The sequence below is a fragment of the Chanodichthys erythropterus genome, chromosome 14 (assembly GCF_024489055.1).
Source record: "Chanodichthys erythropterus isolate Z2021 chromosome 14, ASM2448905v1, whole genome shotgun sequence".
Classification (NCBI taxonomy): Eukaryota; Metazoa; Chordata; class Actinopteri; order Cypriniformes; family Xenocyprididae; genus Chanodichthys; species Chanodichthys erythropterus.
In genome coordinates, this window is record NC_090234.1 from 30614932 (window position 1) to 30638687 (window position 23756).

Here is a 23756-nt window from a genome sequence, read left to right on the forward strand (position 1 = left end):
CAGATATATTTGCAGACAGGATGCGCACACACACACAGAGAGAGAGAGAGTTGTAAGGTAGGATGGCATCATCATAACAACCGCACAAATGGATCTGAGCATCAGAACAGCTTGACATCTGATAATTATTTCATGGCAGCATATCTCTATAATGCACATAATGAACCGCTGTGTTCCAAGTTTATGCTTGGAAGCTATCAATATATATGTATGTTTTAGTCTCTTCTGCTCACCAATGCTGCATTTATTTGATCCAAAACACAGCAAAACAATAATATAGTGAAATATTTTTTCAATTTAAAATAACTTTTCTATTTGATTGTATTTTAAAATGTAATTTATTCCTGTGATGGCAAAGCTGAATTTTCAGCATCATTACTCCAGTCTTCAGTGTCACATGATCTTTCAGAAATCATTCTAATATGCTGATTTGCTGCTCAAGAAACATTTATTATTATTATTATTAATATTGAAAACAGTTTTACATTACATTTTTTTCAGGACTCTCTGATGAATAGAAAGTTCAAAAGAACAGCATTTATTTGAAATATAAAGCTTTTGTAACATTATAAATGTCTTTATTTACTTTTGAATGATAGTATAATGTTACAAAAGCTTTCTATTTCAGATAAATGCTGTTCGTTTTTAACTTTCTTTTAATAGAATCCTGAAAAAACTGTACACAACTGTTTTCAACATTAATGTCATTAATAAGTGTCCATTTGTTTTTATTGCTTGTTCAAATGAAGTTATTTGAAGCTTTGATAGTTAAATTCCACCAAACAAAGAGTGCAAGTGACTTTTGTTAAATGTTACATTTGGGTTAGATTAATAAAAATATATTTCTGTTAAGAGGGTTTTTATCCATCCTTTACTGATAAATGAGTTATTTGTAATTAAATACATTAACTGTGTTAAAGAATCTTAAAATCTAATTCAATGGATCACCTGTGTTAACTATTCACTTTGAGAGTGCTTTTTTATTGTGTGTATTCATATATGAACTTTTTATAGAAACTTTATTCAGATGCAGCTATACAGACTTTTATCATTTCAGATTCCATGCATCCCGTAAACAATAAAATCTGCATTCCGTTATGAGGTTCCTTCACAATTTGTATTGACATGCAACATTCCAATCAGGGACTAAAAATATTTGCTTTAATTATGTCTCTGAAGGTCATACCTGATTTGCGCAGGAACTGTTTTATGGAAATGAGCCGGCTAGAAGATCTGTAGTTTTATTAGAGCACATTTGGTCTCTGTTTACTCTCTGATCTCATCTATAATGTGAACACAACAAAGAGAGCCATAGTTTCGCTTTGTGAAGCATTCCGACGGCAGTGAACTCAGAAAATTCCAGTCTGGGGAGAAACTCCATTCTCATTAAGCAAAGAAAGTGTGCTATCATTCTCACAACATCTAATTTAATGACAGTCCCAAACTGCCTGTCATAAAGTTTTTGTTCAGACGTCTACTAAATGAGGGGGCTCTAATTGGGCGTCTCTGTGTATTAACCCTGCTCTTTGTGTACCTGCAAAATATGTAATTTCTTTAAAGGAACAAATGGAAAGGAAGGGTGCTGTCTTTCCCTAGAGCAGCTTTTCTATTTCAGAAAGACCCGTCTGTAAGGTTGAAGTACCCCTTCATCAACATCAATATACAGTGGCATGAAAAAGTATGTGAACCCCTTGCAGAATCTGTGAAAATGAGATTTATTTTAATAAAATAAGAGAGATAATAAAAAATGCATGTTATTTTTTGTTTAGTACTGTCCTGAGTAAGATATTTTACATAAAAGATGTTTGCATTTAGTTCACAAGACAAAACAATAGCTGAATTTATTAAAATAACCCCATTCATAAGTATGTGAACCATTGATTCTCAATACTGTGTGTGGTTACCTGATGATCCATGACTGTTTTTATGTTTTGTGTTGGTTGTTCATGAGTCTCTTGTTTGTCCAGTTAAAGCAGTTAAACTGAGCTCTGTTCTTCAGAAAAATCCTCCAGCTCCTGCAGATTCATCAGTTTTCAAGCATTTTTGCATATTTGAACCCTTTCCAGCAGTGACTATATGATTTTGAGATCTGTGTTTTCATACTCAGGACAACTGAGAAACTCAAACACAACTATTAAAAAAAGTTCAAACATTCACTGATGCTCCAGAAGGAAACACGATGCATTAAGAGTCGGGGTGTGAAAACATTTGAATAGGATGAAGACGTCACAATTTTTCTTATTTTGTTTAAATATGATTGTTTTTCATTTAGTACTGCCCTTCGGAACCAACAGAAGATACTTGCAAGTTTCCCGGCAGAAAAATTAAGTACAATTTACTTTGATATTTGAATTCAAAAGTTTTCACCCCTCGGCTCTTAATGCATCTTGTTTCCTTCTGGAGCATCAGTGAATGTTTGAACCTTTTTTAATAGTTGTGTTTGAGTCCCTCAATTGTCCTCAGTGTGAAAAGATGAATCTCAAAATCATACAGCCACTGCTGGAAAGGGTTCAAATATGCAAAAATGCTTGAAAACTGATGAATCTGCAGGAGCTGGAGGATTTTTCTGAAGAACAGAGCTCAGTTTAACTGCTCAGGACAAACAAGAGACTCATGAACAACAATCACAAAACAAAAAAAAAAAACAGTCGTGGATCATCAGGTAACCACACACAGTATTGAGAATCAATGGTTCACATACTTATGAATGGGGTTATTTTAATAAATTCAGCTATTGATTTGTCTCGTGAACTAAATGCAAACATCTTTTATGTAAAATATCTTACTCAGGACAGTACTAAAAAAAAAATAACATGCATTTTTTATTATCCCTCTTATTTTATTTAAATAATTCTCATTTTCACAGATTCTGCAAGGGGTTCACATACTTTTTCATGCCACTGTACAGTGTGTATGTACAGTGTGTAATGTATATAATACATACACATACAGTGTTGGGGTGACACATTACGAGTAACTGGAGCTACGCAATCAGATTTCTTTTTTTTAAGTTACTAGTGAAGAATAACGCATTACTCTTAAATTTACAACAAAATATTACTTTTTTAAATAAGTAATTCATTTTCAATTAGTAGTTACTTTTTCAAATAAGTAATGCAAGTTACTTTGTTTTCCTATTTTTTGACTGACAGCTCTCCTGTCCCCGTGTTGAGAAAAATCAGGAGTAAGTGCAGAGGCGTTGTGTTTAAACATGATGGTTATTGTAGTTCTAGACTAAATGTGAGCATTTACTCATTTCAGTTGCAGTATTCCTCAAAATAAATAAAAACAATGAAATGCAATCTCAGAATATTACACAAACATGTAATAATAAAATAAATTAAATTAAACAAATATACTTCATTTAAACTCACTTTATTAAACAATGTATTAGATAAACATTACATTTATGATCAGCCTGAAGCTTATTCATTTCACTTTTGATGTGAAAGGGCCTTAACATTTGCCAAAAATATAACTTTTTCATTGTTATTAAAAAGTAAACCACCAAGCCCATCCCAGGTGAAAAGTAATACAAAAGTAACATAACACATTACTTTCCATAAAAAGTATTTAAGTGATGTAATAAGTTACTTTTTTAAAGAGTAACGCAATATTGTAATGCACAATGTTGGGGGAACGTTAGTTTTAAAAGTAATGCATTACAATATTGCCTTACTCCCCAAAAAGTAACTAATTGCGTTAGTTACTTTTTATGAAAAGTAATGTGTTACATTACTTTTGCATTACTTTTTATCACCTGGACTGGGCTTGTTTGTTTGTTTTTTAATAACAACAAAAAAGTTCTATTTTTGGCAAATGTTAAGGCCCTTTCACACCAAAAGTCAAAAGAATAAGCCTCAGGTGGAAGGAAATACATATTTACGCCTGTACAGTAGAGGGCGCAGCTCAAACAAACCTTTCAGCTGCTGCCATTCTGGACTGCAGAAGAATACAGGAGAAGGAAGTTCAACACTCTTATTTCTAAATATAATGTTCAGTAATATTTGCTTATTAGTATGGTTGAATTAGATCATCGAAGGTCAGCAGCAAAGACATTGTTTAATAAAGTGAGATTAAATACATAAAGTATATTTGTGTAATTTAATATAGTTAATTATTACAGGTTTGAATAAAATTCTGAGATTGCATTTTACTGTTTTTATTCATTTTTAAGAATACTGAATGTTTTCGTGCAAATGAGATGAGTAAATGCATGTTCACATTTAGTCTAGAACTACAATAACCATTATGTTTACACAGCGCACACAACACCTGTGCACTTTATTTCTCTCAACACAGGGACATGAGAGCTGTCAGTCAATAAATGTGAAAAGTAACTTGCGTTACTTATTGGAAAAAGTAACTTAGATATTTTGTTGTAAATTGAAAAAGTAATGTGTTACTTTACTAGTTACTTGAAAAAGTAATCTGATTACATAACTCAGGTTACTTGTAATGTGTTAACCCCAACACTGGATTACTAAAAGTAACTTTCCCCAACACTGTGTGTGTGTGTGCGCGTGTGTGTGTATTTATATATATATTTAAACATGTCACTTCTGTTTTACAGGTTTATCAATGCAGAATCTTTCCAATTCCATCTCTCTCACTGTCCCAGAGGATTTGTGACGTTGAGGGTTGACACTTTTAGCTGATGGTAGAACTGACGGTGGCTAGTCTGTCATCTGCCCTCTGCCATGGTGGGTGTGTGTGTGTGGCAGGGGGCGTCTCCGGATGGATGGGGTCAATGGCATGCGACCTTGAGGAGACAAATATTCAAAATCAATAAGTATTTGTCTCACTCTGCACTCTGTTTGTCTGAGCAGCATTTTAAGCTGCATCCTCCCCCAAAAACAGAACAATGTGAGTAATGAACGTGAGTCAGAAGACAGACGTACCACACTTGCAGATGTACCCAAATATTTACTGCATGAAAGCCATGTTTATTCATCAGATGAGACGGTAAGCAGATTTGCATTTAGTGGAATCTGCCAATATGTTGCAATGCAATGACGGCTGTTTCCATTTGAACCAGGTACGCCCATTTTATGCAATTAAAGTTATTTATCTTCCTTTTCAAAGTTCATCAATTATGTTGAAATACTCTTAATGTCCATAAGGGGGATGATGTATGATTGGTGTAATTATTTCTTATTCACCATGCTTTCTAAAGCATATCAATTTTGTTAATACCATGTAATTAAAACATGTCAGTGCACTACAAGTTGCGAGCTGTATTAATGACTGTGAAAATTATTTTAATTAAATAGCCAATTATAGAAAAATCCTAACCATGAGAATTGACATTTAAATGAATTTAATTTAAATTGCTTTTCAACATTGTTTTATCAAAGCCTTATAGGCTGAATAAATTATTATATCAAACAATATACAGAGCCATTGATCATACGCGAGTCATGTCGTAGTTCTACTTTTAAACACTGATACATTAGGTTTATGGTGATTCATACAGATGGAGGGAAACTCTGTGCAGCATCCACTTTACTCCCAGCTGCCTCTCCATTTGTTAGTCTTCTAGCCGTTGTGCTGAGGATTAGGAAAGAAAGTAGATGTAGGTACTGTTGTCAGCTTGTTTGATGGTTCATGTATGTCTGATGTTTGCTGTGTGTTCCCTGTAACAAATGCCATAAACAAAGTCAGTCATCAGCACGGCAACGCCATCAAACCTTTGTGCGTGTGGTCTTGTGACGGGCCTTTCCTCATTAGCGATGTCATGTCATCTCCCAGCAGTCATCATGGGCCTCTGATATCATATAAACACATGGAAGAAACACATAAATCTCGTTGACGAACTTCAAGCACTATTTAGAAACCATTTAAATGTCATTTTCAAAAAAAAAAAAAAAAAAGAATAGAAACAAAGAACACCCTTTATGCTCCTTCAGAAGATAACTCCTTCAAACAGTCAGATTGTTTTAATTTGTGGTAGCATTTATGTCATCCGCTTGCCTTCCTGATGGTTTCTTTTCAAGCGCTAGTATTGTAAATGCCAGGGTTGTATTCTGTATTACTCTTTTTCCCTTACCACACACCACACACACACACACACACACACACACACACACACACACACACACACACACACACACACACACACACACACACACACACACACACACACACACACACACACACACACACACACATATTACACTTTACAATAAGACTTAATTTTTTTAACAGTAGTTAGTTCTTAAGCTTTTATTAATCTCAGTTCATGTTAATTTCAACATTTACTAATACATTATTATTGCTCATTGTTGGTTAGTGTTAGTTATTGCATGAAAAAACGCCCTTCAGCCGTGACTTATTCACGATACAGCACTAGCCTCGAGTACCTTATTGCTTTTATAAAAAGGTTACCACACAATACGAATATTAAAGCCAAGAATATGTAACAATGCAACTTTAATGAAGTAAACTTTTTCTAAAAGCCTTCCTTCCGCCGGAAAAATTAGTCCCTGCCCATGAACAGCAACAGAAGTTACATTATTATGCCATTAGATGGCAGCAAAGACTGTCTTTGAGTGTGTCAGTCAGTAGCAAAGACTTTTATATTGAAAACGGAACAAGACGCAACTGACAAATGCTTTGACTAGCGCTGTAGTCATGTGAAAACCCCTTAAATGTTAAGATGATACATCGGACATTTAAACAGATTTTTTTTATTATGAACATAGGACTGACCTGAAGGAAAATGCTAAATCTGAATGCAGGTAACGTTAATAAACTCGCTCACGCGATCTCTTTCTCACAATACTCTTCTACATAATACAGTAAACTTCAATGAACAATAACAAAAATTGAACAAAAATTTATATAGTTTGCGTTGCTAAGGGTGGTTGATAAGGGTGTTGTGTAGTGATACACAGAACCGTTGGGTGAAGCGGTCATAGCCGTGTTTTATTGTGAATAAAACACAGCTATTGACCAATCAGAATCAAGGACAGGAACTAACCGTTTAATAACTAACGATAACGAATGGGATTTTATTGTAAAGTGTTTTATATGGAGAGAATAGATTAAGTATGACTGTCTAATTGAGGTGGACATGCTATTTCTGTACTGTTGACCTTAAAGAGGAGTTAATTAAAACAGTTTAACATTTCATTCTCTGCTGTTTCAAGCTGTTCTTTGTTGTATGTAACCTCTTGATTATTGTTGGCTTGAACTTCTCTCAGGTGGACTGTGTTATCATGTAGCATTCCTCTCAGTCCTGGCTCATTGAGTAATGATGCAATGCAGAACGAACATAGCTTCTTTTAAAGCACAAGATTGAGAAATTCTTGCCGGGATGCTTGCATTTACCCAATACATAAAGATTGCAGACGTTGTTAATTTAACCAGTTAAACTAATTGAACATTCAAGGTTAGAATGCATTGAACAACTGAGCTTTTCTCTGCATTGTGCATCCTGCTGTTTGTCTATTGAAAGACTGTTGTTCTAATGGGAGTTTGATTCATCAGGCCCACCCAGCTTGTTAAGAGACTCTGAATCGGAGACTTCATAGAGGTCCTGTGGCGTTTGTGGATGCCTTTTTGTCTTATCATCATTCTTCTCTAAACGAATGTCTGCAAGCAGTTCTTTGTGTAGAATTTTATGGCCATCATTTGCAGTTAACCCCATGCTAACATGAAAAACTGTTGGCAAACTATCATGACATTCATTGTTTTTAATGAAATCTTAATATGATGCATATTTAAGCAAAGGTTAGCAACATAAAGGGCAACTTTGTCTGGCTATGAATTTTAAGCGGATATTGATTTTTACACTACATGCTACCTCTGTGCCTGAATGACAATTTTGAAATGGCATTCTGCTTATCTTAAAGCAGATCAAATCAGACTAACTTGAACTTATAAGTTAACACGGATAGATAGGGTTCTGACGGTGTACATTTACACAAAGTTTTCTCTTTGCTTTAGGAGAGTTCTGCATGTTTTTGAAGAAATACATATCGGAAGTTGCAAAATTAGAGGCGTGAGAAATAACATGCTTTTGTAAACTTTGTCGGTCTTTTATTTTTTATTTTTTTCATCTATTTTTTTTCATTTTCATATCAAAAGTGGATATTGGGGAGTGTTGTAACACATTTTGTTTCAACATCTGTAACACACCCATATAAAATTTTGAGACACATAATATTCCCATAAATGGCTGTTACAGTAACACATAGAAAATAGACATTTTAATTTTGTTTCCCTGTTTGTTTATGGTTTTATATGGAAACGCTAAACCTATCAGAAAATTTGAGAACAAATTCAAATTAAAAATTCAAATTGGAAACAAATATAGAAAAAAAGCTATAGCCCCCCCCCCCCCAAATAAAAAAATAAAAAAAACATGTTACATTCAAAATTGTGTCTAATGTCGCAACCCTTTTATGCATCTTTGTAGGTTCAATAATAATACCTGAAAGTGTTACAGCCTCTATTGTTTGCTCAGACATGATATTTCTTTGTTTTTTTTTACATGCGGATATAGCCTGTGGATGACATACCAAATTAAACAAGAGAACCTGCTAATTCAGATGATATGTTTCCAGTTCTGTCATTTAACATGCATATCAAATTAATCCAGGTTTGAAACTTCACTTTACCTACCTTTTTTAATCCTGTGAGTTCTCTTTAACTTTTACGGTCACTTCAGGAGGGTTGTGCTCATGTTTGAAGTAATTTCACCCCTGTAGCTCATTTCTAATTGGTTAAACCAATGGTGTTACAACTCACCCCGTTCTTCCCTCCAGTAACTCAAGTTGTGATACTGTTAAATTCACAGTACTTTCTGCATAGCCTATTTTTGTTAATTGTCATAGTGATAATAACTTTCATTAATAGGCTTAACATAATGTTTAACAGATCATTTTATAAAAAGCATTTTTTAGGCTATATATTTTTCATAAATGTTCACATTATTAATGAAAGTAATTATAAACTTTACCTTTTTATTTGCTTATTGTCTCACTCAAAAAAAGAAAGAAGCCAACTTAAAACAACGAACAATAAGAAGCAGAGGAGCTCGGCGTATAAAGTTGAGTTTCAGAGAGAATTCATTCCTCGAAGAGGCGCACGCAGGTTTCATCCGAGAAGCTCACAAAGGTTGTAAGCAAACGCTGGAAATGTTCCGTACGCTGTTCCACTAGGGTCGCATTAGATTGTGCATGTCTCCGTTTCAAAGGGCTGATAGTGGCTCCTCCCTCTCTGTACCTTGTGACAACAACAACTCATCCACAGAGCAGAGGCACACTTTTCTGCTCATTTTCTTCCTGTCATTCTCTCTCAATCTTTCTCAGAGCCCTAATTTCAGCACGGCACCTCTCCACATCCATTCGCGCGTCGGCGGAGCGCACTCGGGTGGATTTCTTCTTCTTTGCGCTACTTTTACATACTGGCTCTCCTTCCCGTCTGAACTTATTTGATAGGTGCAGAACACCATGGCCGTACCGGCTGCTCTGATTCCCCCGTCGTCTTTGGTCCAGCCGTGTCCGATATCAACTTCTTCGTCAGCATCATCAGCATCATCATCATCATGCTCCGCGACCGCAGCATCATCATCCTCGCCCTTGGCCACTTCTGCGTCTCCCTCTCAGTCAGCGCCCCAGAATCTGTTCCGCACGGATCTGATCAGCACCAACACCAACAGCATCTCACTGGCCGGCAAGCCCGTGTACTCGACCCCGTCTCCTGTTGAAAACACCCCGCAGAATAATGAGTGTCGGATGGTGGAGCTTAGGGGCGCCAAGGTGGCCTCTTTCACAGTGGACGGACAGGAGCTCATCTGCCTGCCCCAGGCGTTTGACCTGTTTCTCAAACACCTGGTCGGGGGTCTGCACACCGTCTACACCAAACTCAAGCGGCTGGAGATCACGCCGGTGGTGTGTAACGTGGAGCAGGTCCGCATCCTGCGCGGACTGGGGGCCATCCAGCCCGGGGTCAACCGCTGCAAACTCATCTCCAGAAAAGACTTCGAGACCCTCTACAACGACTGCACTAATGCCAGGTCAGAACGAGTGCGACTCTTTTAGTGCTCAGATAATCAATAGACAAGTTAGAAGTGAAGTGAACTTTACAATACAAAGTAAAAAAAAAAAAAAAAAAAAAAAGAGTACAACTAATGTACTTATTAATGGAGTAATATGTGGAGGGCATTTGCAAATACTTTCACATTTGTACTTGCACTTTAAAATATATATGTTCCAACTACAACCCAAAATTATTATTATTATTTTTTTTTTATAGCCGGATGCAACATTACAATTGCTTTAAGTTCAACCAAGAACTTTTTGTTATTTTTGTAGTTTTATGCACTGTTATTTACATATTTTGTGACATCAATAACTTTAATCTCAAGTAGTCAGCTTGCTAAACCAAATGTGTCAGTGAAGAAACAAATCTTGTTCCTATATCGTTAAAATAACTATGATAAAAATATAAAAAAATGTGCAACTAATTCTAGAATTCCATAAAGTAAATAATTCAACTTTTTGCGATGGTAGAAAGTGGAATATAATAATAATAATAATAATAATAAATAAATGCAAACATTTTGCAGAAGTGTTGTAGTGCATGTACTGTAAAATACAGTAGGGTGTTTTTTTTCTTCAACTATTTACCAAAATTAATAATTCATAAATGACAGTTGGGTCAAACATGTTTGGTGGAAATCATGCATAAGTGTATGTATGGAGCATGAGAGCTTTTTTCTTGTGGATATATATTTTTCTAATAGCAAATGTGATTAAAAAAAAAAAAAAGTTTAAAGTCACCCTGCATTTGTGCATGTTGTAGACAATATTGAGCTCCCATTGAGCAGAAGAGGAAAATATGATTTGGTTTTCTGTTATTTGAACAAATTTAAATAAGCATGTTTGTTAGAAGTACTATAATAGACGTTCTCTCCTATGTTTTAGTTGTATTTAAAGGCAGACATTTCTTTCTACTTTTTTCTTCCTCTGGGGAAAAATCAAATCATAGTCAATAAGTGCTTGTATACTTAATGGCAGGAGTGATACAGTGCTTGAAGGTACAAATTCACACAGGAAACAATTACTGCTTGTAACATCGGTGAATAATTCGCCCTGAAACTTTAATGTCACCCTTTAGTGATCAAGTGAATGGGCCCAATAATTACTAGAAAAAGTAAGCTAATTTAAAAATGTCAAGGTGTTGACAGCTCATCTGAAATGAAAACATAAAACCCCTTGCATGCAGCAATTCAAGCCCGAGTGTTGTACAGTTTCAGATATTTTTAAATGAGGAATTTCAATGCTATGAAAACTGAAAATTAAATCACAAATTGTTTATGAGAATTATTTTATAATTTAAAAAAATATATATATTGTGGATCAGGCAGCAAGTGACAAATTGCACATAATGATAATATCAATATTTTTAGATCTGAATGTCCAGAGTGATTTTTATCATATTAACACAATATTATTTCTCACAAACATAACATTAAAAAAATAACATAAATCACACTCGTAATATGATTTTCTGTTTTGGACATGTGCCACTTTTATTCAGTGTGAGTGTGGATTAAAAACTCTTTTGTTAAATCACACATTATTACACCAGGTATTTTGTGCTACATTTTTACAGTTATAACATGCAATAATTTATTATTGATTTTTTTTTCTCTTTCTTGTGATGCACATATATTGGACTTCTCAATGCTAGTCATAATTACAGCTGCAGATCAATACCAAATGCATTGCATTATTTTTGTATCACTTGATTTAAAGCAGTTATTACTTATGTTTGTCTAAAAATGCACAATGTAAATATTCCCCTCTAGCTGTATGTCAAGTACGGTGTGTATTCGTCCATCATCGGTGCTAATGGAGCAGTCTGCTCTCAGTCTTTCCCATGCTGTCTGTGCGAGCTCCTTCTTGGCCTGTGCTTGTGCTTTCAATCCGGCTCCCCTCCTCCTCGTGCGGCCCCGTCCCGGGGTCCTGAGGTGATGGAGTGTGTGGTTTGAACTCCGGGGCTGGGAAAGAGAGTGGTCAGTGATGGGGTTAAAGGATAATGCAGTGCTACACATTGCTTTAATGATGCTAAAGTGCTGGCCTATTACTGCTGCATAGAGAGGCCTGTAATTGTCTCTGAAAGCACCTGGTACTGCCGGTGTTATGCTGAAATCAATCACCTCCTCCATGTCTGCTTCCCATTTGGAGGATTACATCATTTGTATGGACAAAGGTATCTGCTCGGATGGAACACAAACACACTGGCTCTTATTTACAGTGTGGATTTAATGTATCTGCATCTGCTTTGATTCTCTGTACAGGGAAGGTCAGCACGCTAAGTCATAACTCTTGCATGGACGTGACTCGGGGTGCCGTTACGTGCTCAAATTTTGAATTTTAAAGAAGGATAATTTCGTTTATGGTTTTTTTTTTGTGTGTAGAGGAGAACTTTACAGAGGAGCGGTGCAATGGGTTGTGCATATGCTGACAGCATATGAGGTGAGGTTTGAGTCCGGCTTGGGATGTGTTCCAATCCTATTTCCGTTGTCTTGCGAATAAACAACACACACACACAAAAACTAGACATAATAATAAAAAAAAAAGCATACTAGCGAGCTCACTTTTCCAGCATGCTGCTCGGCTTCCAGAGTGCTGAAGAAGTGCTAATAATCCTCTTTGCTACGGGATAACAGCGGCCTTACATCTTTGTCTGCTCACATTAAAAGAATTCCCCATGAAGCGGAGTCAGACTCGCCCCGTTCTCCCTTCCGCATGAGGACGTGTTCCTCCGGCTCCCCCCCTCATTCTCCCGGGGACCCTCGGCCCAGATTAATGCGCACCTTCTGCCGCCGAACAGATACGGGGCTGTAATCTCTCTGCTTTCATAGGAGTTATGAGTCTGCCCCGTGAGAAGCAATACTTCAGCTACTTGTTTTCCTTTCCATTTTGTCCGTGTGGGACGATGCGGTTCTTGCCGCCTGGTGACATTTGAACTCTTAAGGAAAGGTTATTGAAACATCAGGGCGGTTGGGCTGGAGGTGAGTGCTGAGACAGCTGTTACGTCGGAGGGTTTGTCAGGCTGCGTACGGCCCAGGCGGTTCATTGACAGTTGTTGTCAACAATGGAAGGTTAAATGGATATCTCTGAATGCACTTGCATATTTTAGACTTTTTACTTTTTTGTTGTTGTTTTTGTTTAATTCAATTTAAATGAATAAAGATGTCCTCAAGTTTGTGTTCCTTGAATTAATTATGCTTTAAATGAAATTTTGTTCGATTTTTACATTTATAATTCAATCACAAGAGCATCACTTTTGACTAAATATTTTTGTTTGTGTACAACACAGACTGGCATATTTACAGAGGAGCGTCATTATTTTGTTTAGCACTCAGGGGTGCGTCTTAACACACAGTGGCAGATTTTATCGCTCTTTTTTTTCCCTCTCTCACTCTCTTTGCAGTGCTCTTCTGATATATTTGTTTTCGACAAGGCACGGATGTGTTTACAGGTACTCATGGGAAATCTTTGGATCGAATTCAAATCATTCCCAGTCAGAGTGGGTGCTAAGATACCCGTCACCCAGCAACCACATCCAAGAGGGAGCTGAGGCGATAATAACTTCAAAAAACAGAGAGACAGATGCTGATTAGGATGAAAGAGTTGAGGGGGGATGTGTGTGTGTGTGTGTGTGTGTGTGTGTGGGGGGGGGGGGGGTGCATGTTAAAAGGCTTGTTAAAATCACAGATTCATTGTAGCACTTTCTTACAACTCATACATATGATTCCATATTCCTCACTTACGATCAGCGCTGATGGATTGAAAATGAAGCAGATAAACAATCTGGTTTTTATTTTTTCCGTCGCCGTGAGTCATTGGAGCTTTCCTTGATAGGATTAGCCACGTGTGTTCAAATTAACTGTGCACTTGGCATTCGTCGTCAATGCGAGAGAAGACAGTAGAAGAGTTTATGAACGTGACACCGATAAAAGCAACTTGATACCTCTGTATTCAATTGAGGTCATTTGAAACAGTTCTAGGAAAATAAACATATATATTTCTTGAATTAATTGAATTACGCTATTTATATTTGCTCGCACTTTTACATTTCAATAACAGAAATTTCTTCTTGACATTTGACCTGCATATTAAAGGGATAGTTCACCCAATAATGAAAATCTGTCATCAGTTTATCCTGTATATTTGTCATACAATGAAAGTCAATGGGGTCCAAAACAACATTGATTGAATCCCTTTGAATTTCATTGTTTTTCAAAAAGTCTTCTTTTGTGTTCCGCAGAAGAAAGAAAGTCATACAGGGTTGAGAATTTTTTTTTTTTTTTTTTTTTTTGTGAAAGCTACCGCTTTAGATAAAAAATTGAATTGGTCAAACATGCAAAAGCTAATTGCGCAAATAGCAGACGTTCATGACTTTTAGAACAGATGAACAGATGAGTGATGGCGTGAGTCATCAATCGGTCTCAAATCAAACAAGCAAGTGTAAGTGTGTCAAATCATCTGCTGGTTTCCTAATTTCTGACCACCAGATGTATGAAATGAGACAGGACAGTGACACTAGCCACCGTAGTCACACCTGAGGCAGATTGCCGGTGGAAAAAGCGATGCATTATGAGCTCTCTGACTCAGAGCCCTGGCATGTCTTTAGCCACCATCCCTTCGACATTACAGCATATTTAGGAAGCAGTGCGCAGACCGTTGACGCTCACGCAGGGACGCTAACCACTACTGACACAAGTTAGAGGGAGCAGATGAGATTTCTTGATTGGAGAGCGATTCCGGGCCTTAGCTCGGCTCTGTCTAATATGGTCACATAAAGAAATTGATTTTCCCCAGAAATTAATTAATTTTTCATATAGCCCAAAGCTGGAGTTTAAAAAGAGAGTGCACTTTCTGGTTTCCTATTTTCCTCCTTTTTTAAAGAATTATTGCCTAATCATATTAATATTTTTGCCCTAAGGATAGAAAGATGATTGTACAAATGCATTCGGAAATATGTATCGCTGAGTATTTATGATTAAATTATGCAAATAACTCGGCTCTCATCCTTCGCGGACCCAGATTGTCTAATTAGGATTGATATGCCGAGTGGATGTTCGGGAATCTGAATACAAGCATGTCCAAAGAGCAGAAAATTGAAAATGACAAGGCCGGAATCCTTAAAAAGTGTTTTTTTTTTTTCACTGTCTAATTCAGCGTAGCCATATCAGGAGTTAATTTTCCCTGGCTTCATTTTCGTGTTGAAGCTGACATGAAAAAAAAAAAGAAGAATACTTCAGGGAATCAATCTCAAATGGGATTCCAGAAATTTCCTTTTCTTGTCCCCCCCCCATCTTCAAGATCATATCAAATGATGAATCTCCTCCTATATAAACTTTTTCATGTTATCACGGAAATATCTACGTTCTTTGAACTTAATGGCCTCTTCTTGTCCCACTCTACTGTGATAAAAGTGAATGATGGGAAATCTACCCTGTAAGAGTGATATTTACTCTGTTATAAAATGGAGGAATGTCATGATGGATGTTTTATGAGCTCTGTGGTTTTGAAAGAAGACAGCAAAAGCTGGATATTTAAGTTTGAACCGCTGTCATAAACAGCGTCAGTGAGGTGCGGGGAAGCTTGGAGATGCCGTCAGCAGGTTTTGGCGCGACTGCGGTGAAGGACAGGTGACTGCTGAGGTCTCGAGGCTGTTTTCATTTAGGTCAGAACAAGCGGCACTTTACAGCGCAATGAGAGCACCATAACTCCATTAAAGAAAAACAAAGAGCTCTGGAGTGCTGGAGACACTTTTCCTAGGACAAAATAAATAGAGCTCTCAATTCAATTCACTTCAAGCTCTCCTGCAAAAATGAATTATATTATTAAAGTACCTTTGATAAAACTGCTTTCAGAATTCCGCCATAAATTATATATTTAGTAATTTATGAATACTCCATGAAATATGCTTAACATGGCATTTTGCTCCTTAAATTTTTTTTTTCTGTGCTGCCAAAACAACTGAATAGTCCCCACTCAGTTAGATAATGAAAGGAAAAAAAGAAGTTATATGTTTTTTTAATCTACATTCCTCTTTTAGCAGTGCGACAAAAGACTCCTAACACCTCTAAAGGTATCTCATAAAGTTCTGATTGTTATCTAATCTTTACCTGGCCCACAGCTAATGACACTCGAGAATAGAATGGAACTCTATCAGAGCTCAAAGCATGATGGGCCTTTGACAAAGCTGAGACACCAGACCTCTCTTATGAAGCTAAAATCCTCACGGACCGCACAGAAGCCTATCAAGTCAATTTAGCACAATTGAATCATAATAGAAAAGCCAAATTTCGGTGCTCGTTGCCGCTGAGGATCCCATATGTTGCTCATATTGATGCCGTTGTTGATGTGTTGGTATCTCATTCTCCGCTGTAAAAAAGTAATACGCTATATCTACTCCATAAAATGTTGGCAACAGATTACAAGCAATATTATTAATTAAATTCAGCAAATAGAATTGAGTTAGAATTAATCAAATTAATTCCTTAAATGTCAACCATTTAAAACGAGTTAAATTTAAGTAAAATTTAAACAAAAATATCTGAATAACAGACATACGTCAAAGATGAATTAAGAACTTGTTATTTTTTATTGCCATCATTGAAGACACCTGATGATAATAAGCAGAATCACTGAAGGAAAGAGAAACACACAAATTAACAGAGGTTTAGATGTTGATTTTATTGAAAATGTTTGGTCACCAGTATGGCGATTGGTGTTAGTTTGGCACTTTGACTCTATGCTTTTTATGTCAGTTTGTGTTTGTAATGGTGTTTGTTAATTTTACACATTTTAAATGGTTGACTTTTGATGAATTCATTTGATTGATTCTAATTCAATTCTTATATGTTGAATTGAATTAATAATATTGCTTGTAATTAGTTCTATTGAGTACATAGAGTGTATTACTTTTTACAGTGCACCTTTTAAGTACGAATCTTTTAATACATTTTTTTTATATATTTTTTATTCAGTAGCTTTTATTTCTTTTAATTCATCCATTGCATTAATGTAAAGATGTAAGCGTCAAGAGTTTTGATTATATTCCTCAAAATATGCATGACTATGTTCAGTTTACTCCTGGATTTGTATATATGAAACATTGTAAAATGCAGCTCTTGTAGCCTCTTTATGAAATCAAAGCAATCAGTTAGGAGACCTTGTAGCTTGATCATGGTATGCCAGTTGAAGGCCAACATGAATGAGTTGTTGCATAGCACGCAACTCTCTGAAGGGCAAACATCGCAACTTGTAATGCAGCCCATTTAAAACAAATGGAAATATTTCTTCTAATAACTGTAGTACAAAGTACGCATATCCCCAACAACAGATCCCTAATCCATCCGAAACCCTCCATGGGCTGTACTGTATTTCATTATCAGCAAACAAAGGTGTTGTTCCTTTGAAAGCAATCCAGAGCTTCTCACATTGCTGTTGTCTAAGTCCAGTGAGACAGGCATTCTGATAACTCTTTCTATGATGCTCCGCTTGAGTTTCTCCTGCAGACTCAAATGTCAGCTTCTCGCTTTAAAAAAGAAAGTGTTTTTTCCATAGCAAGAGGCTGTGGTACCCGGCTATTATTACTCACTTCTTAAAGACTGACAGTTTGCTCCAGAGAGACATGACACCAAACTCGTCTGCTGGAGGCGTACCACTGCATTTCGTGTCTGTCCAATCAGATATTAGTAAACTGAAGACACCTGGCAGGAGAAGGTAAATGGTGAGCCCAGAGCTGTAGCAGACGCAGATATTGTGTTCAAGCCTTTGTATGATGGAAAGATGCCAGACACAATTACATTCTCAGAAGCACAAACAGACTCTCATAATCACTCGTAATAATTTGTACGAGATGGTGAAATCGCACGACATCGTTGTACAAATTACATTGTTCAAAAATGTAGTACTTTTTCATATTACATTAATAGTTGGTTTAAGGTTTTGGGTAAGGGGTTGTTTTTGTACAATGTTTTTATGCAACCGTCTTTTTTTTTTTTTTGTGAGACCAGGTTGGAGAAACTCTGACGGAAATTGTTCATATTGAAATCTCTGTAACATTTTGGTATGGGGAACACATATTCACAATTAAAGGGTTAGTTCACCAAAAAATGAAAATGTATTACTCATCCTCATGTCGCTTTACACCCGTAAGACCTTTGGTCATCTTCGGAACACAAATGAAGATATTTTTTGATGAAATCCAATGGCTCAGTGAGGCGTCTATTGCCAGCAATGTCACCGAACCTCTCAAGATCCAGAAAGGTACTAAAAACATATTTTAAGCAGTTCGTGTGAGTACAGTGATTCTACCTTAATATTATAAAGCGACGAGAATACTTTTTGTGCGCCAAAACAAAAAAAAACCACAACTTTTCAACAATAGCTAGTGATGGCCGATTTCAAAACACTGCTTCATGAAGCTTCAAAGCTTTACGAATCTTTTGTTTTGAATCAGTGGTTCGGAGCGCCAAAGTCACGTGATTTCAGCAGTTTGATACGCGATCCGAACAACTGATTCGAAACAAAAGATTCATAAAGCTTCGAAGCAGTGTTTTGAAATCGGACATCACTAGACATTGTTGAAAAGTTGTTATTTTCTTTTTTGTTAATATTAAGGTAGAACCACCGTACTCACATGAACTGTTTAAAATATATAGCTTTCTGGATCTTGAGAGGTGACATTGCTGGCCATAGAGGCCTCACTGAGCCATCGGATTTAATCAAAAATATCTTAATTTGATGAACGAAGGTCTTACGGGTGTGGAACGACATGAGGGTGAGTAATAAATGACAGAATGTTAATTTTTGAGTGAACTAACCCTTTAACTATGACTTTTGCTTCAATAAACTCTTAATTTACTGCTTATTAATAGTAGTAAGGTAGTTGTTGTGGTTAAGTTCAGGTGTGGGGTAAGATTTAGGTACGTAGAATATGGTCATTCAGAATAAGGTATTAATATGTGCTTTATAAGTACTAATAAACAGCCAATATGCAAGCTAATAAGCAACTAGTAGAGAATTGTTCCCCATACTAATGTGTTACCGAAATCTCTGACTTTTTATTACAAAGTTTGAGATATATGTTGTTGTTTTTTTTCTTCTAAAACTCAAGAGATGCTTATGAGAGATCTATTTCTGCTTTTATTCTCATTTAGAATCTATTGAGAATTCTCTTTAAGAGTTCTCTTTTGCGATTTTTCTTTCCCGTGACACTCTTTGTTGTTTTTTTGCATTACTGCTATTATTTTTAAGAAATGCTTAAGTTTTGCCCATCTCATGCTCATACTGCATCAGAAAGGATTATTTGACTTATGATTTTGATTGTGGATTTATTTTATTTCATGACGTCATGAACAGATGATTCAGAGAAAACAATTCCCTTGAAAGTTCTGCTTGTTGTTTTAATTACAGAGCCGTTGAAGAGGACGTTCATGTCTGTACATACATTTACATATTTACATTCATTGCTCCGGAGAGAGAATATTCTTCTAAAGTGTCTTAAAGAAGGATAATTTATTCTAGTTGTGGATCCGGTCTCACATTTTAAACTCTGTTGTGAGCTGTGTCTCCATTCAGACAGCTTATGCTGTGCTAATACAACATTCCCAGCATAATGTGTCTGTCCACATCTATTATCCCGCTCTGGAACAGGCAGTGTGATATCCGTAAACTTCACATATGAATAGGCTCAGCTGAAAAGGAGAATGAATTAAGTCAAGCTGACATCGCATGCCAATAAGCTTTGTTTCATTCCCAGTGCAGTATTCATTTGCGGCACAGAAAGATTTATTGCATGATTGACAATTATGAGAGGATGACCTAGTTTTTTGTAATGGAACAAAAATGGTTTTCATGGGACGCCACTGCCTGTCTGTGTATTCTGTGGATGCCAACCAAGTAATAAGTAGGTTTTCTCACCAACAGAAACTGTTTTTGTCTCTTTTTTGGGGGGTTTGAGAGAACAGTGAATCACTTTACTTTTGCTCAATATATTTTGTCTAGGATAATTCAGTATTAAGTGTCAGTGGTCCCTATAGACATCACCTCCCTTTAAGCTAATACATTCAATTTGCTCCTCAAAGTTATTTTCAATGCGATTTGACATGGTTCTCCCTGCAGGCGAGCACTTAAGTAACTTTATACATGGAGGAGGTATGGTATAGCCATTCAATAAGTTACTAAACTGTCTCCTGCACTACTGAAGCCGCCCAACAACCCTACAGACAGCTATGTCTACTTAACCAGAGCCCTTTTCATTGGAATCTGGCTAATATTTCATGATTCATGCATTTTTGATCTTACCTTTCTATTAACTGTTTTATTCAGCTCAGTAAAGCTCATTACAGCTGTGAGGAGGGCTCCGGCCCCCACGGGACCATTGGTTGAGTGGAACCACAAATGGCACAAGCAGGGTTTAGCCAGAAGTTAATATCCTGCAAAATTGTTTCTGAGTAGCTCGGTAGAATACGGATGATTAAATGACACGAGCAGATCAAAAAAACGTTTTCTCTGACTACAAAGTGTTAAGTGCCGGTGCTTTCAAGCGCTACAGATCTCCCAAGGTTGCCATTAAGTGGAATAGGACTTATTTAATGGGAAAGACTGTCCTGTCGTGAAGGGAGAAGGAACACAGTGCTGAGAGCACAGTGGAAGGTTTTGTGTGCTGTACAGAGAGCAGCAAAGCCTCGATAAAACAACAGGAACAACAGAAAAAGGCCATCAGTTCCATTGTCGTAAGTTCATATTATTATCATTCCGCTCACTCTAAATTAATAGCTTATATATATATATATATATATATATATAGTCAAACCAAAATTTATTCAGACACCTTGAACAGATTCATTAATTCAGTTTATTCACTATAGTGAATAAGATCTCAGAATTAAACTGTGTCAGAAAAAAAATTATCTTAATTATGTCAGATAACACTTAAGCAAAACATGGTCAGGTCAAAGTGTCTGAATAATTTTTGGTTCCAAAATGTTTTAAATTTTACTGGTAGTCCACTGTATGTAGAATTTTTTGGTATAATATGTCACAGTTTACTTTATTTTACTTCATCCTCACTTACATAAAAGAACTATAGTGTCCTGCACATATATATATATATATATACACACACACACACACACACACACACACACACACACACACACACACACACACACACATATAGACTGTCAGTCTGTGTATTAGTGATTGGGATTTTAGTGATTTTCTGCAGGTTACATCATCACGCCAGTAGGTGGCGGCACTGATTCTGACACGGACATTGATTCTTTCAGGAAACAAGTGACTGTCATCTTCATGAGTGAGTTATTAGCTGTGTCACATTTTGAAGGCTGCATCCTCCGGAGGTCGCATTTGAAGGCTGCATACGTCATTCGAATTCGGTGTCTTATTTAAGAAAAGTAACTGTAACAAAATTGACTGTTATTCCTCATAAGGTGTAAAATACTGTAATTTCTTTCTTACTTTGCAATCTAATGGTTACTTTTCTTAAACGAGACCGCCTCTGGCATATGCAGCCTTCAAATGCGACCTCCGGAGGATGCAGCCTTTGAAATGAGATGCAGCTCTTGAATCATTCACTCAACTGATTCATTCAAACTCACACTGGTTCATTCAGGAACAGAACTGTCCTCATGAGTCATTGAATCATTACTCAAAAACACTTATTTGTACAGGAATGCCGCTGTTTTGTGTTGAACTGAGACACGTAATGCCATTTTTGTTTTGAATTATTTTCACTGGTGGAACAAAAATGGACTGGGAACTATCAATATTGTCTGAATGAAAACAATATAATGTGCTGTCATGTCTTTGATCTGCATTGAGAACAAATCACACTTTTTTTGTGTCATATTGCATAAGTATTTTGGTCAAGGTGTGCTACATGTGCAATATTGACAATGCACAGTTTCCTGAAACCTAAAAAAAGAGGAAAAAAACAGTTTGCTCACTCATTATTTATGGTACAGCAGTTTGTCTCTTTTTTAGCAAGCATGTATTTCTGTGTAGCGACTTTACCTTTCGTTGTTTGTCAGAGTGCTATCCGATTTTTTTCTCTTTTTGTTTTCAGTGCAGCAAATTCCTAAAGCTTCACCTTATGGTGAACAAATGTGAACAGACGCAGTTTCCTAGTCTCTCTCTTGCCCTCCTCCCAAAGATAAAATGCTATGTTACCAATTCTGAGAAGACAGATTATAGAAGGGTTGTAAAATCGAGTATGAGGATTTTGCAGTTATCAAATGTCCTCTCACTCTTGACCTTTCAAATGTCAGAAAAGGAATGTGAGACAAAAGCAAGCTCACAGATCTGATTACATGGATCAAAAGTGCCTTTACGCTCCTATCATTGACAGGGATGTTTAATTGGAGGATACCGGGGAGGGCAGCTAAAACAATCATATTTATGTCTTCTGTACTGTTTTTATACTTATTGTACTGGAGTTCTGGAAACAGCTCATAGTTGTTGGGGCATTATGTAATTTTCCCGTGATAAAAGAACCTCTTCTGCAGCTGTGTCTCTTGCTTGTCTCACAGTCACATTCCAAATAGTCTAATATTATTCCAAGAGTTGCACAGCTTTGAGTGGGGCACTCAGATGCGTACTTTAAAAGAATAGCACACATGCTCACGGCTATGATATGTATATTCGTTTTGCCATGGAAGGAGATTTGAGACAGGATAATTAAAGGTGTGCTTCTCAAAGGGTCAGGGTCAAGCCAATAGGAATGTCAGAGACTTGCGAGGCTATGACAGCTCTTTTCAACAGGCCACAGTGGACTGGTGCAGGCAGAGATAGCACAGCGCCCCAGAAAGGGCAGCACGCTGACAGCTCTCCAGCCACGCCGTCCCAGCAGGAAGGCATCAGTTTGAGAAACAGATAGCAAGCGAGGGCCGTTGGTGGCGCGGACCGAACCGGGACAGATTAGGCGTGGCATGCGGGTCAGCCCGTTCCCACCATTTTGCTCGTGGCCTCCTGGACCCTGGAGTGTTATTAATAAAAGACAGGGCCAAAGTGCTCATTGAAAATCTCAAACTCACCTCTTTCATTAGAGTAGGCGTATGTTGCTAGCACACCAACACACCATTAGTATGCTAGCTGTGGACACTAGTTGACATGTAATGTGCCCTACAGTTGTCTTGTTGGAACTTTCTTTTTCCTGTTTTTAACCTCTGTAACTTAAAGGTAAACCTACCAATACAGTATATTTTTCAGGCCAATACAGTATTGGCTGACATTTGGTAATTTATTAATTATAGACATCAAGCATAAGTTTTGCTATTTGGACAGTTAGTGCAAGTCTGTTATTTTGACACTGATCATGTTAAGATCCATTTGATGGATCCAAACCATGTGAACCAAAAACGGTCACACTGTAAAAAATGACTGCGATTTTAACGGTAAAAGACTGTAAAATGCTATGGTGAAAACAGTTAATTGGTTTACAGAAAGTTTCTTATATATACGGTAAATAACTGTAATAGATCTAACGGTACATTTAATGCAATTTTACGGTAAAATATTGTTAAATTTACAGTTTTTGGAAGTGAAAAATAACAAGTCATTGTATAATTTACAGTGAAAAAACGTAAATTGACAGTCCCACAATTCCCTGCGTGACACTTCACATTTGATGTAGTTTTGTTTAAATAACTTTTAACTCTTCTTCTTAGTTTTTTTCTAATCAGTTGTTTACATTAG

At 36.7% G+C, this 23756-nt stretch overlaps 1 protein-coding gene and 1 long non-coding RNA gene across 7 annotated transcripts in view; one reads left to right on the plus strand and one right to left on the minus strand.

Annotated features, from left to right (window-relative positions):
* Positions 1-4596: 4596 nt before the first annotated feature.
* LOC137035877 (uncharacterized) lies at positions 4597-9182 on the minus strand. Its single transcript, XR_010897123.1, has 3 exons — positions 8966-9182; positions 5475-5767; positions 4597-4762 (listed from the first exon to the last, which is right to left on the minus strand). It is a non-coding gene; the product is annotated as an uncharacterized lncRNA (long non-coding RNA).
* Positions 9183-9285: 103 nt separating this feature from the next.
* Positions 9286-23756, plus strand: part of dachd (dachshund d) — a 121976-nt gene continuing 107505 nt past the window's right edge. For 2 of the 6 annotated variants that reach the window (XM_067409645.1, XM_067409648.1), the window contains exon 1: positions 9287-10024. In XM_067409645.1, the coding sequence (XP_067265746.1) occupies positions 9459-10024 (566 nt within the window). In that variant the 5' untranslated portion in view covers positions 9287-9458. Of the gene's footprint in view, positions 10025-23756 lie in introns of all 6 variants that reach the window. The other 4 variants (XM_067409643.1, XM_067409647.1, XM_067409644.1 and 1 more) reach the window with 3 other exon arrangements.